Below are 13,873 nucleotides of genomic sequence, written 5' to 3' on the forward strand. Positions count from 1 at the left end.
TATGTCTGGAGCCAGTACCACAAATTGCACTCTGTCACATGTTAACACACAAGAGGCACAAAATACTTAGTCACATCTGCAGTAACAATCACAAGACCCCTGTACGTTCATTACATTTCAGTCATTTAGCAGACGCTTTTATCCAGAGCGACTTACAGTCAGTGAGTGCATAATTATTTTGTTCATACGTGCGTGCATGTGTGTGTGTATACTGTATGTGCTTCTGTATACGTGTCTGTATATGTGTGTGTATGTGTGTGCCTGTCTGTTTGTGTTACACACCCGTCCATTGCGAAGTTCCTTAGAATTATCCTCAAGAGTGGACAGATGTTTTTTGTGTTGTTTGTTTATGAACCCATTTTCCATTTGAATTCAATCCCAGGTCTCATTTCGTGTCGACAGAGAGGAACACATTTTATCTCTCAGCAGTTTAGGTAAGTGGACAACTCTGGCTATTTCAGTAGTCACTTCTCAGCGTTGTTTTTGCTGTGAACCAAATGTAGTCATAGACTGTTCTCTCTGCTTCCGCACGGCAAGCGGTACAGGAGCACAAAGTCTAGGTCCAAAAGGATTCTTAACAGCTTCTACCCCCAAGCCATAAGACTCCTGAACAGCTAATCATGGCTATCTGGACTATTTGCATTGCACCCCCCCCCCCCCCCCCCCCCCCCCCTCTTTTACGCTGCTACTACTCTGTTTATTATCTATACATAGTCACAATAACTCTACCCACATGTACATATTACCTCAATTACCTCGACTAACCGGTGCCCCCGCACATTGACTCTGTACCTGTACCTCCTGTATATAGCCTCCCTACTGTTATTTTATTTTACTGCTGCTCTTTAATTATTTGCTCTTTTTTTTTTTCTTAAACTGCATTGTTGGTTATGGGCTTGTAAGTAAGCATTTCACTGTAATGTCTACACCTGTTGTATTTGGCGCATGTGGCAAATAAAATTAGATTTGATTTGATTTAATTTGAGAACTTATTTTTTACTTATCTATATTTTACTTAACACTTATTTTTCTTAAAACTGCATTGTTGGTTAAGGGCTTGTAAGCATTTCACTATAAGGTCTACACCTGTTGTTTTCGGCGCATGTGGCAAATAACATTTGATTTGATACAGGCTTGTTGAGGAATTATTAAGGTATGGATATAGAGAAACTGTGTGTGAAATGGTGGACCTCTGTGACACGTGACTCCTCTTGTCCAGTGTGTACTGTCCTGCTGGGTGTAAGGATGTGACAGGGGACATCTGTGGTCACTCTGAGCAGGGTTACAGAGATGTGAGTATACTGCCTCAGCTCCATTCTCACTCCCTCATCAACTCAGCCTTGTGATAATGACATCGGTTGCACTGGTCACTTGAGGAAGGCTAAACAGTGGAGAGATGCAAATGTTTATTGAAACTATTTGTTCTCTCTCTCTTTCTCTCATTCTCTCTCTCATTCTCTCTCTCAATCTCTCTCTCTCTCTCTCTCTCTCTCTCTCTCTCTCTCTCTCTCTCTCTCTCTCTCTCTCTCTCTCTCTCTCTCTCTCTCTCTCTCTCTCACAAACACACATTCCCCCACCTCACCCAGACGTCAGTGTTGTGCAAAGCTGCGGTCCATGCCGGGGTGGTGTCAGACAACGTAGGAGGACAGATCACTGTGACCCGTGGGAGGAGCCTCACGCTTTATGAGTCCAGCTTTGCCAACGGCATTCTGTCCAAGATGTATGTTTCCATCCACATCATATTGAAAGGGGTTTGGGAGGAAGGGATGCGTATTCATTATTCATGATGACATACTGTGTTAATATTTGCTGTATTCAGAAAGGTAACATTTCATGTAACTCTCCAGGACCACTGTAGGGGTTATTGGGGAGCTGAAATGTGGGCCACTTACTGTAAATGGATCCGCTCTTGCTTATGGTATATAGGGATGCCATTCATGAACATTGTTGTTTTGACAGGGGATCACTGTCTGAAAAGAAACTGGTCTTCAGCAAAGGTAAGCGGAACCAGGAGATATAACGTCAGACTGAATTAGCTGTTCAAGTCATTATTGCAAGTTATTTTATTGCAGTTTTTATTTTGTTATGTCAGTCAGACAATCACTCAATTAGCCATGTCAGCTAACATTTTTTTCAATTGGCAGTTAGTCTAGCCAGCTAACTAAACTTGTAGTAATCATGTCCGAATACCGACCAGGCACGCAGGGGGCCCCCATTTATTTTGTTAGTCATTCTCACTCAGATTCAATATTAACATGGCATAAATCATAAAAAAATGTGTAGAATTGCAGGAAATGTGCTTTAAAACTGCAACGTTTTCTCTACGCCCCATAGCAAAATGTGCAGAATTGCAGGAAATGAACTTTAAAACATACATTTTTCTCTCCACCGTCAAGAGGGGTGCCACTAAAATGTTTTGCCGTGAGATGCTTAGGGCCCCCAAAAATCTAGAGCTGGCCCTATTCCTCTGTTAATCCAACTCTCTTCTTGCCTCTCCACTCCCAACAGACTGTAATGAGGAACTGACTGTTTCTGGTTTCAATGCATCTTCCATCTGGAGAGAAGTGAACAAACTGGGGCAGCTTGTATTATGGTCCCCTAAGAACATGGATGCCGAGGGACAGTTACTACCCTGGGCATCGGACGGTAGTGACCGGGAGCCCTGGCTGGAGCTAGAGCTTACAGACAAGGGCAGTGTCACAGGTCAGTGAAAGGTTATGAGGTGATGTTCTTCTCCTCTCATGGTCAAAATAGGAGTTTAATTTACTACATCCACTATAATTAGCTTTGAGTGGTTATTAAAATGAAAATATGAAGATAGAAACCACAGCTTTTTCATTGAACTCAAAATACAATTTTGCTGATTTCAAATCTCTATTGAGTGGATGAAAAAAACGTCCAGTTCCATCTGTGATGTTGATAGGCTAACTTCTAGTTAGATTTGCCAAACAATCAGTGTGTAGCCTATTATGAATGTGGTCTGGAGTGTTGAAAACGACACGCTGTGTTTTCCCAGGAATAATAACAAGGGGATCGGCTGACTTCTACATCGAATCTTACGTTCTCCTTTTTAGCAAAGACCGCCGCAACTGGAAGGTTTACAAAGCTGCTCTCAGCAGAGAGAAAAAGGTACGCTGCCTGCAATGTTTTCTTCGACATTTACTTATCAATTTCCTATCTGTGCTAAGTTTTCCTAGCTGCTCTGAGCAAACAGAGACTGTGGGAGGCCGTAGAACAGGGAAGTGCTGTTAGTCATTTAAGAGAACTAGCTGAGTTAATGTCACACTTCTTGGCCTGTAGGTGTTTGAAGCCCACTCTGATGGTCATCTGAGGGTTCTCAATAGCCTGTTTCCTCCGGTGGTGGTCCGGTACCTCCGGCTGCAGCCCCAGAGCTGGCAAGGTAGGGCCTCAGCACACGTCCAAGTCCTGGGCTGCCCTCTCCCCAAGATCCACCCCAGGCCTCGCTCCGCTGGGGGTAAGGCTCAACCATACATTCCAGATAAAAACAGTCTAGAAAATGTGAATACTACATGCTCTTAGCAACTGAGCCACTAGAATAAACGTTCCATTGTATTGTACGGCAAATTGCAATTGTGGCATCAGCAAGAGAGAATGTAGCTTGTATGCTGGATGCCATTCATATCATATCCTCCAACTCTCTCTATAGGATCTCCATCCTTAAAAGTTGATGTTAGCACAACACCTCTCCCCAATCCAGTCCCCACAGAGGACCCTGTTATCATAAAGGACTCAAGCCTGAGTATGTACCTAATGTGTTCAAACCCCTAAAAGTCTAAGCCTTTCAGGGATCATTTTGCTATTTAAATTTTAATTTTAGGAGATTAGGTATCCATTAAAAATTATATATACAGTGAGGGAAAAAAGTATTTGATCCCCTGCTGATTTTGTACGTTTGCCCACTGACAAAGACATGATCAGTCTATAATTTTAATGGTAGGTTTATTTTATTGGCGGTACCGACTTCAGACGAGTCTCATAACGCTTGTGGGGGTCGTAGAGCAAAATGGAGAACACCATCGTGTGAGTCTCATCTTTCCATATATTAGTTTGTAGTCCAAACAGACATTTTTGTGAAAAGACAGATTTTTGGGATGTCTCCTGGTCTGACAAATACTGCTGTAGCTCTGCCAACTTCCATCGCAGATGTGGAAGGCTGACATCGGTGGATGTGGTGGATTGAGATGCAGCCCATGCAAAACTGATATCTCTAGCTTAAACAGATGGATTTTGATGGGGATTTGTGTATTATGTTAATTCGATTTACACACGGACGCAGGCATTGACTCAAGGGTTTTTTAAAGTACTTCACATTTTTCAATTTGAACTGCCGCAGTTTTTGAGGAGTTTAATTTGTATTTTATTGATCGGAATAAGCCTTGGGGCCACCATGCCTTTTTTAACACCTGTAAAAATTGTTGTACGACAATATCGATTTTGATGTTAGAGTGGTTATTTGCTTGACACTGGACTTCCTTCACATTGTTATAAAGTACATAGCTGTTAAAAGATAGATGGGAGGTGTTGAATGGAATTGAAGGATGGGACTAATAACAACTAACAACAAACAATAACAAGATAACTAATAATGTAGGCACGCTGTGTCCATAATAAGTGTATGGGTTGTAGGTTGAGAGCTTTTGTGAAAGAGCACAGTTAGAAAGATATGGCATATAAGCAAACCGGATGGACATCATGAAAATGATCGGAGAGGTTGAGAGTAGAAGAAGTTCAGGAGAAAGAACAAACAAAATGTAATTATTGTAAAATTGACTGTGTCCATAAAATGTAGATAGTGGGTATGGGTTGGAAGTAGAGGCCTAGGCGTTGTTGTTCACTAGTTTAGTCCAAGTGGGGAAAGGGTGGCGGGGTTGGAAAGTAATAAAGGGGAATATATTATATATTTTTTAAAGGATATGTATGTGTATGTATGTATGTGTGTGTGTATGTGTGTGTGTGTATGTGTGTATATGTATATCTATATGTGTATGTATGTGTATGTGTATGTATGTGGTCCTCTGTAGCTCAGCTGGTAGAGCACGGCGCTAGTAACGCCAAGGTAGTGGGTTCGATCCCCGGGACCACCCATACACACAAAAAAAATATGTATGCACGCATGACTGTAAGTCGCTTTGGATAAAAGCGTCTGCTAAATGGCATATTATTATATTATATATATATATATATATATATATATAAACATGGGGGATTGGAAGTGATGCAGACAATTACATTGATGGAAGTTACAATCTATCTGCAATACTAAGCTGATCTACCCCCCAAAAAACACAAAAATAAATAAATAAATAAATAAATAAAGCAAATACAGTGAGGGGGAAAAGTATTTGATCCCCTGCTGATTTTGTACCTTTGCCCACTGACAAAGACATGATCCGTCTATAATTTTAATGGTATGTTTATTTGAACAGTGAGAGACAGAATAACAACTAAAAAATCCTAAAAAATGCATGTCAAAAATGTTATAAATTGATTAGCATTTTAATGAGGGAAATACGTATTTGACCCCTCTGCAAAACATGACTTAGTACTTTGGTGGCAAAACCCTTGTTGGCAATCACAGAGGTCAGACGTTTCTTGTAGTTGGCCACCAGGTTTGCACAGATCTCAGGAGGGATTTTGTTCCACTCCTCTTTGCAGATCTTCTCCAAGTCATTAAGGTTTCGAGGCTGACGTTTGGCAACTCAAACCTTCAGCTCCCTCCACAGATTTTCTATGGGATTAAGGTCTGGAGACTGGCTAGGCGACTCCAGGACCTTAATGTGCTTCTTCTTGAGCCACTCCTTTGTTGCCTTGGCCGTGTGTTTTGGGTCATTGTCATGCTGGAATACCATCCACGACCCATTTTCAATGCCCTGGCTGAGGGAAGGAGGTTCTCACCCAAGATTTGACGGTACATGGCCCCGTCCATCATCCCTTTGATGCGGTGAAGTTGTCCTGTCCCTTTAGCAGAAAAACACCCCCAAAAGCATAATGTTTCCACCTCCATGTTTGATGGTGGGGATGGTGTTCTTGGGGTCATAGGCAGCATTCCTCCTCCTCCAAACACGGCGAGTTGAGTTGATGCCAAAGAGCTAGATTTTGGTCTCATCTGACCACAACACTTTCACAACACTTTCACCCAGTTCTCCTCTGAATCATTCAAATGTTCATTGGCAAACTTCAGATGGCCCTGTATATGTGCTTTCTTGAGCAGGGGGACCTTGCGGGCGCTGCAGGATTTCAGTCCTTCACGGCGTAGTGTGTTACCAATTGTTTTCTTGGTGACTATGGTCCCAGCTGCCTTGAGATCATTGACAAGATCCTCCTGTGTAGTTCTGGGCTGATTCCTCACCGTTCTCATGATCATTGTAACTCCACGAGGTGACATCTTGCATGGAGCCCCAGGCAGAGGGAGATTGACAGTTATTTTGTGTTTCTTCCATTTGCGAATAATCGCACCAACTGTTGTCACCTTCTCACCAAGCTGCTTGGCGATGGTCTTGTAGCCCATTCTAGCCTTGTGTAGGTCTACAATCTTGTCCCTGACATCCTTGGTGAGCTCTTTGGTCTTGGTCATGTTGGAGAGTTTGGAATCTGATTGATTGATTGCTTCTGTGGACAGGTGTCTTTTATACAGGTAACAAACTGAGATTATGAGCACTCCCTTTAAGAGTGTGCTCCTAATCTCATCTCGTTACCTCTATAAAAGACACCTGGGAGCCAGAAATCTTTCTGATTGAGAGGGGGTCAAATACTTATTTCCCTCATTAAAATGCAAATCAATTCATAACATTGTTGATATTCTGTCTCTCACTGTTTAAATAAACCTACCATTAAAAGTATAGACTGATCATTTCTTTGTCAGTGGGCAAACGTACAAAATCAGCAGGGGATCAAATATTTTTTTCCCTCACTGTAGCTAATTAATAGTTTAAAGCTGGCCTTTCTTCAGCAGCGGCTGTTTGTTGTATTGACCGTTCAACCTAGCATACTGATTGGTCCTCCTGTGCCCTGCAGGCTCCAATCAGCCAGTGATAGTGGTGGTGGGCGTGATCCTCGGACTGATCCTGTGTGTTAGTTGTCTGTTGGCTGGAGTCTGGTGGAATAGAAGGTATTGTAACACCATATGTAGGGAGCAGTCCAACACCCCCTCACTGGCTATCCTCCCAATGCTTGATATTTTAATTTAGGCCTAGATTCAATCAGATCAAGTGTTAACCGGCGATAGCTCACACCCACATAGCTGTTGTTTTGGCGGTGTCGAAGGTGTAACTGCGTTAAAGCTGTCAAAACGGTGAGCGGCTGCTAGTGTGGTCATTGTTACGAAGCCACACCCATTAAATTCAGAACAAGAAAGTTGTCCACCTCCGACACCGCTGTCCGGTGTCGGCTAGCGCGGATCTCAGATAATCTAGCCCTTAGCTGCCAACAAACGCCCAGATAACACAAAAGTGTCCATATACTTTACAATGTTATTCTGACACAATATGGCAATGTTATGATATATAATTATGGTGTAGTTCGATTAATTACATTTGTTGTCTTGTTGTCTTTTAAAGGAAAAAACCTGCACACATGAAGAAGTATTCCTTACCCAAAGGTATTCTTGCACATTGCTCACTGTTGTTTTACTCTTACTACTTTTCCAGGACCTCTCTGAGAGTGTTTTTGTCTCTGTCTGTCCAGTAGCCTCTCAGAGCTTCCAGGGGAAGAGCCTCCCCTGCTCCGACTCTGAGCTTATCTCCTACCCTCTAGAGCGGGGTGTCCATGACGCTTTACCCAACCCTCCTCTCAATGGTAAGAATGCACAAACAACCCAGCCTTTTCAACAGAGCATGCCAGTGAGGCTGGGTATATAACCTCAAGCTTTTCTTCATGATATGTATTACTCTGACCTTTCCTCTATCAGCTGCATGCCTGACCCTGAATTAGCTCTAGAATTGTTCTCATCTATTTTTATCTCTCTGGCAGACAAACACTCTCCCTTTAAATGCCTTAGAGTAAAAAATAGAACAAATCATTGGTTCTCTATTTAACTTTCAGATCTTGTTATGATGATAAATCAGGGGCCAAGGCTAGAAAAACGGACTGTAGCTGATCGGTAGCTTTTCAAGGCAATTGAGAAATTGATGCAATTCCTCAATCGAGAAAGCTAAATCTAGGTACTAAGTTATCAAATCAAATCAAATCAAATTGTATTTGCCACATGCGCCGAATACAACAGGTGTAGACATTACAGTGAAATGCTTACTTACAAGCCCATAACCAACAATGCAGTTTAAGAAAAAAATAGCAAATAATTAAAGAGCAGCAGTAAAATAAAATAACAGTAGGGAGGTTATATACAGGGGGTACCGGTACAGAGTCAATGTGCGGGGGCACCGGTTAGTCGAGGTAATTGAGGTAATATGTACATGTGGGTAGAGTTAAAGTGACTATGTATAGATAATAAACAGAGTAGCAGCAGCGTAAAAGAGGGGGTTGGGTTGGGGTGGGGGGGCAATGCAAATAGTCCGGATAGCCATGATTAGCTGTTCAGGAGTCTTATGGTTTAGGGGTAGAAGCTGTTAAGAATCCTTTTGGACCTAGACTTTGTGCTCCGGTACTGCTTGCCATGCGGTAGCAGAAAGAACAGTCTATGACTAGGGTGGCTGGAGTCTTTGATAATTTGTAGGGCCTTCCTCTGACACCGCCTGGTATAGAGGTCCTGGATGGCAGGAAGCTTGGCCCCAGTGATGTACTGGGCCGTACGCACTACCCTCTGTAGTGCCTTGCGGTCGGAAGCCGAGCAGTTGCCATACCAGGCGGTGATGCAACCAGTCAGGATGCTCTCAATGGTGCAGCTGTATAACTTTTTGAGGATCTGAGGACCCATGCCAAATCGTTTCAGTCTCCTGAGGGGGAATAGGCTTTGTCGTGCCCTCTTCACGACTGTCTTGGTGTGTTTGGATCATGATAGTTTTTTGGTGATGTGGACACCAAGGAACTTGAAGCTCTCAACCTGTTCCACTACAGCCACGTCGATGAGAATGGGGGCGTGCTCAGTCCTCTTCTTTTTCCCGTAGTCCACAATCATCTCCTTTGTCTTCAGCACGTTGAGGGAGAGGTTGTTATTCTGGCACCACACGGCCAGGTCTCTGACCTCCTCCCTATAGGCTGTCTCATCATTGTCGGTGATCAGGCCTACCACTGTTGTGTCGTCAGCAAACTTAATGATGGTGTTGGAGTCGTGCCTGGCCATGCAGTCATGGTTGAACAGGGAGTACAGGAGGGGACTGAGCACGCACCCCTGAGGGGCCCCCTAGTTGAAGATCAGCGTGGCAGATGTGTTGTTACCTACCCTTACCACCTGGGGGCGGCCCGTCAGGAAGACCAGGATCCAATTGCAGAGGGAGGTGTTTAGTCCCAGGGTCCTTAGCTTAGTGATGAGCTTTCAGGGCACTATGGCGCTGAGCTGTAGTCAATGAATAGCATTCTCATATAGGTGTTCCTCTTGTCCAGGTGGGAAAGGGCAGTGTGGAGTGCAATAGAGATTGCATCATCTGTGGATCTGTTGGGTCGGTATGCAAATTGGAGTGGGTCTAGGGTTTCAGGGATAATGGTGTTGATGTGAGCCATGACCAGCCTTTCAAAGCACTTCATGGCTACAGACGTGAGTGCTAAGGGTCGATAGTCATTTAGGCAGGTTATCTTAGTGTTCTTAGGCACAGGGAATATGGTGGTCTACTTGAAACATGTTGGTATTACAGACTCAGTCAGGGACATGTTGAAAATGTTAGTGAAGACACTTGCCAGATGGTCAGCGCATGCTCGGAGTACACGTCCTGGTAATCCGTCTGGATCTGCTGCCTTGGGAATGTTGACCTGTTTAAAGGTCTTACTCACATCGGCTACAGAGAGCTTGATCACATAGTCATCTGGAACAGCTGATGCTCTCATGCATGCTTCAGTGTTGCTTACCTCAAAGCGAGCATAGAAGTGATTTAGCTCGTCTGGTGGGCTTGTGTCACTGGGCATCTCGTGGCTGTGCTTCCCTTTGTAGTCTGTAATAGTTTTCAAGCCCTGCCACACCGACGAGCGTCAGAGCCGGTATAGTACAATTCAATCTTAGTCCTGTATTGACTCTTTGCCTGTTTGATGGCTCGTCAGAGGGCATAGCGGGATTTCTTATAAGTGTCCGGGTTAGAGTCCCGCTCTTTGAAGGCGGCAGCTCTACCCTTTAGCTCAGTGCGGATGTTGCCTGTGGGGACGTCGTCATCGATGCACTTATTGATGAAGCCAATGACTGATGTGGTGTACTCCTCAATGCTATCGGAAGAATACCGGAACATATTCCAGTCTGTGCTAGCAAAACAGTCCTGTAGCTTAGCATCTGTGTCAGAGTCACTTATTAACCGAGTCACTGGTGCTTCCTGCTTTAGTTTTTGCTTATAAGCAGGAATCAAGAGGATCGAGTTATGGTCAGATTTGCCAAATGGAGGGCAAGGGAGAGCTTTGTACACGTCTCTGTGTGTGGAGTAAAGGTGGTCTAGAGTTTTTTTCCCTCTGGTTGCACATTTAACATGCTGGTAGAAATGAGGTAGAACGGTTAATGCACTGAAGCGTGGAAATTCCTCTCCTTCCCTGCCTAAGCAAGTTGTGTCAGCATTTTATCTCAGCAGGCTTTTTATTTGAACAAAATGGTGGTTTAATTGACCCTAGTCAGCCAGTTTACTGCCTGCCCCTCTCCCAGCCTCTAGTTGGCTCGAAGGAAGTACCGTCAACTTCTAGTGAATCTTCAATCAGCCTTTATTGTCCTGCAGAAAGCCTTTGTTGAACTGAAATTGGAAATTAATTCTGGTAAAACCAAGTATATATTATTTTACAAATCATGTAAAAAAAAAAACTTATGATTTATGCATACGTCCTTTGGATGGTGCCCTTGTTTATGGTGTCCCCATTTATAAATATCTGGGTATCTGGATTGATGAAAAGCTATCTTTCAAAAAGGATGTTGATGAGTTAGTTAAGAAATTAAGAATTCAAAATAGGCTTCTTCTATAGGAGCAGGTCCTTTCGTTAGATAGCAGAAAACAAATAATTCAGTCAACATTCATTCCGGTTATTGACTATGGCAGCTGCCACTGTATTAAAGCCTTTGGACGCATGTTATTATCATAGCGCATTGTGCTTTAATACGGGCGATAGGTTCAGTACACAAAGTCTCATAGATCGATGCATTGCACTCTTTTAGTCTATAAAGCCCTCTTTGTTAAACTTCCGCCATACCTTACCCCATTGTTAACCTTCAGACACATAAATTACCAGACCCAGACTCAGGGATGGCCAACCCTGGAGATCCCTTCAATCTCCACCGAGTTAGGTAAATCTGCTTTTAGTTTTTTTGCGTGTGGAATGATCTCCAAAAGTCCTTAAAGTCCTTAAAGTCGTTAAATGTTAGAGGGCCTTTTTACTGACGAATGTGTGTGTTGCATATGATTGTGTTTTGCTTTTCGTGTTTTGTGTCTGCTTTTAATGTATTGTGTAATTGATGTGTATATACAGTTGAAGTCGGAAGTTTACATACACTTAGGTTGGAGTCATTAAAACTTATTTTTCAAACACTCCACAGATTTCTTGTTAACAAACTATAGTTTTGGCAAGTCGGTTAGGACATCTACTTTGTGCTTGACACATTTCATTTTTCCAACAATTGTTTACAGAGATTATTTCTCTTATAATTCACTGTATCACAATTCCAGTGGGTCAGAAGTTTACATACACTAAGTTGACTGTGCCTTTAAACAGCTTGGAAAATTCCAGAAAATGATGTCATGGCTTTAGAAGCTTCTGATAGGCTAATTGACATCATTTGAGTCAATTGGAGGTGTACCTGTGGATGTATTTCAAGGCCTGCCTTCAAACTTAGTGCCTCTTTGCTTGACATCTTGGGAAAATCAAAAGAAATCAGCCAAGACCTCAGAAAAAATGTTTAGACCTCCACAAGTCTGGTTCATCCTTGGGAGCAATTTCCAAACGCCTGAAGGTACCACGTTCATCTGTACAAACAATAGTACGCAAGTATAAACACCATGGGACCACGCAGCCATCATACCGCTCAGGAAGGAGACGCATTCTGTCTCCTAGAGATGAACGTACTTTGGTGCGAAAAGTGCAAATAAATCCCAGAACAACAGCAAAGGACCTTGTGAAGATACTGGAGGAAACAGGTACAAAAGTATCTATATCCACAGTCAAACGAGTCCTATATCGACATAACCTGAAAGGCCGCTCAGTAAGGAAGAAGCCACTGCTCCAAAACCGCCATAAAAAAGCCACACTACGGTTTGCAACTGCACATGAAGACAAAGACTGTACTTTTTGGAGAAATGTCCTCTGGTCTGATGAAACAAAAATATAACTGTTTGGACATAATGACCATCGTTATGTTTGGAGGAAAAAGGGGGACGCTTGCAAGCCGAAGAACACCATCCCAACCGTGAAGCACGGGGGTGGCAGCATCATGCTGTGGGGTTGCTTTGCTGCAGGAGGGACTGGTGCACTTCACAAAATAGATGGCATGAGGAAGGAAAATGATGTGGATATATTGAAGCAACATCTCAAGACATCAGTCAGGAAGTTAAAGCTTGGTCGCAAATGGGTCTTCCAAATGGACAATGACCCCAAGCATACTTGCAAAGTTGTGGCAAAATGGCTTAAGGACAACAAAGTCAAGGTATTGGAGTGGCCATCACAAAGCCCTGACCTCAATCCTATAGAAAATGTGTGGGCAGAACTGAAAAAGCGTGTGCGAGCAAGGAGGCCTTCAAACCTGACTCAGTTACACCAGCTCTGTCAGGAGGAATGGGCCAAAATTCACCCAACTTATTGTGGGAAGCTTGTGGAAGGCTATCTGAAACGTTTGACCCAAGTTAAACAATTTAAAGGCAATACTACCAAATAGTAATTGAGTGTATGTAAACTTCTGACCCACTGGGAATGAGATGAAATAAATAAAAGCTTAAATAAATCATTCTCTCTACTATTATTCTGACATTTCACATTCTTAAAATAAAGTGGTGATCCTAACTGACCTAAGAAAGGGAATTTTTACTAGGATTAAATGTCAGGAATTGTGAGTGCCAAATGAATTTGGCTAAGGTGTATGTAAACTTCCGACTTCAACTGTAGATATGTATAGTGTAATTGTTGTTTATTGATGTGTTCATTCAGGGCTCATCTGCGAAAGACAGTAGTCTCACTATGACTCCCTGCTTAAATAAAGGTTAAATAAAATAGAAAATAGAAAGCAGACATGCAGTTGTCAGATGTTATCTTTTGCTATTTGCCAGATGATGTATTCACTGTAGACCAGGAGCCAGAGAGATAGGAGTTCCTTCTTCATAATCCTGAAATGAGAGAACCATGTCAAGCCTAGCCTAGTCCCATGTCTGTTTGTGCAGTAAGCCAACTCCTACGCTATACAGCACAAACAGATCCGGTACCAGGCTATCCTGCCCGGGCAACAGGATAACACATACACATCTCCCCCCGCTTACAATTGCTAGGCCAATGAATATTCACGTGGACTCATCTCATTGCTGTTCTGGACTGTTTCAATATTACTCAACATGTCAATTTTCCCACTCACATCAAGGGACACATATTTGATCTCGTCTGCTCTGTTGGCCTCAACCTAACTCATATTTCCCCTTCACAGTTCCCACTGTTTGACCACAAGATCCTTAATTTCTCTCTTCCCTCATACACACCCCACAACACTGACAAAAGCCTCATCTCCTTCTGCAACATCAAAACTGTTAACCCCCTCCAACTCTCTGATGCCATCTGTTCTGCCCTGCCCCTTGACCACGCC

General features: G+C 43.0%; 1 protein-coding gene across 3 annotated transcripts in view; it reads left to right on the top strand.

The window, feature by feature from the left end:
* The window catches only part of LOC311120974 (discoidin, CUB and LCCL domain-containing protein 1), a 32,341-nt gene that overhangs the window by 13,232 nt on the left and 5,236 nt on the right, over positions 1 to 13,873 (top strand). Inside the window, exons 4-14 of one of the 3 annotated variants that reach the window (XM_084157912.1) lie at positions 383 to 434; positions 1,220 to 1,292; positions 1,587 to 1,720; positions 1,960 to 1,997; positions 2,509 to 2,703; positions 3,017 to 3,129; positions 3,301 to 3,475; positions 3,668 to 3,760; positions 7,036 to 7,129; positions 7,578 to 7,618; positions 7,705 to 7,815. In XM_084157912.1, coding sequence (XP_084014038.1) covers positions 383 to 434; positions 1,220 to 1,292; positions 1,587 to 1,720; positions 1,960 to 1,997; positions 2,509 to 2,703; positions 3,017 to 3,129; positions 3,301 to 3,475; positions 3,668 to 3,760; positions 7,036 to 7,129; positions 7,578 to 7,618; positions 7,705 to 7,815 — 1,119 coding nt within the window. The remainder of the gene's footprint in view (positions 1 to 382; positions 435 to 1,219; positions 1,293 to 1,586; positions 1,721 to 1,959; positions 1,998 to 2,508; positions 2,704 to 3,016; positions 3,130 to 3,300; positions 3,476 to 3,667; positions 3,761 to 7,035; positions 7,130 to 7,577; positions 7,619 to 7,704; positions 7,816 to 13,873) is intronic. The other 2 variants (XM_084157913.1, XM_084157914.1) reach the window with 2 other exon arrangements.

Source organism: Coregonus lavaretus, assembly GCF_964263955.1.
Source record: "Coregonus lavaretus genome assembly, chromosome: 3".
NCBI classification, from domain to species: Eukaryota; Metazoa; Chordata; class Actinopteri; order Salmoniformes; family Salmonidae; genus Coregonus; species Coregonus lavaretus.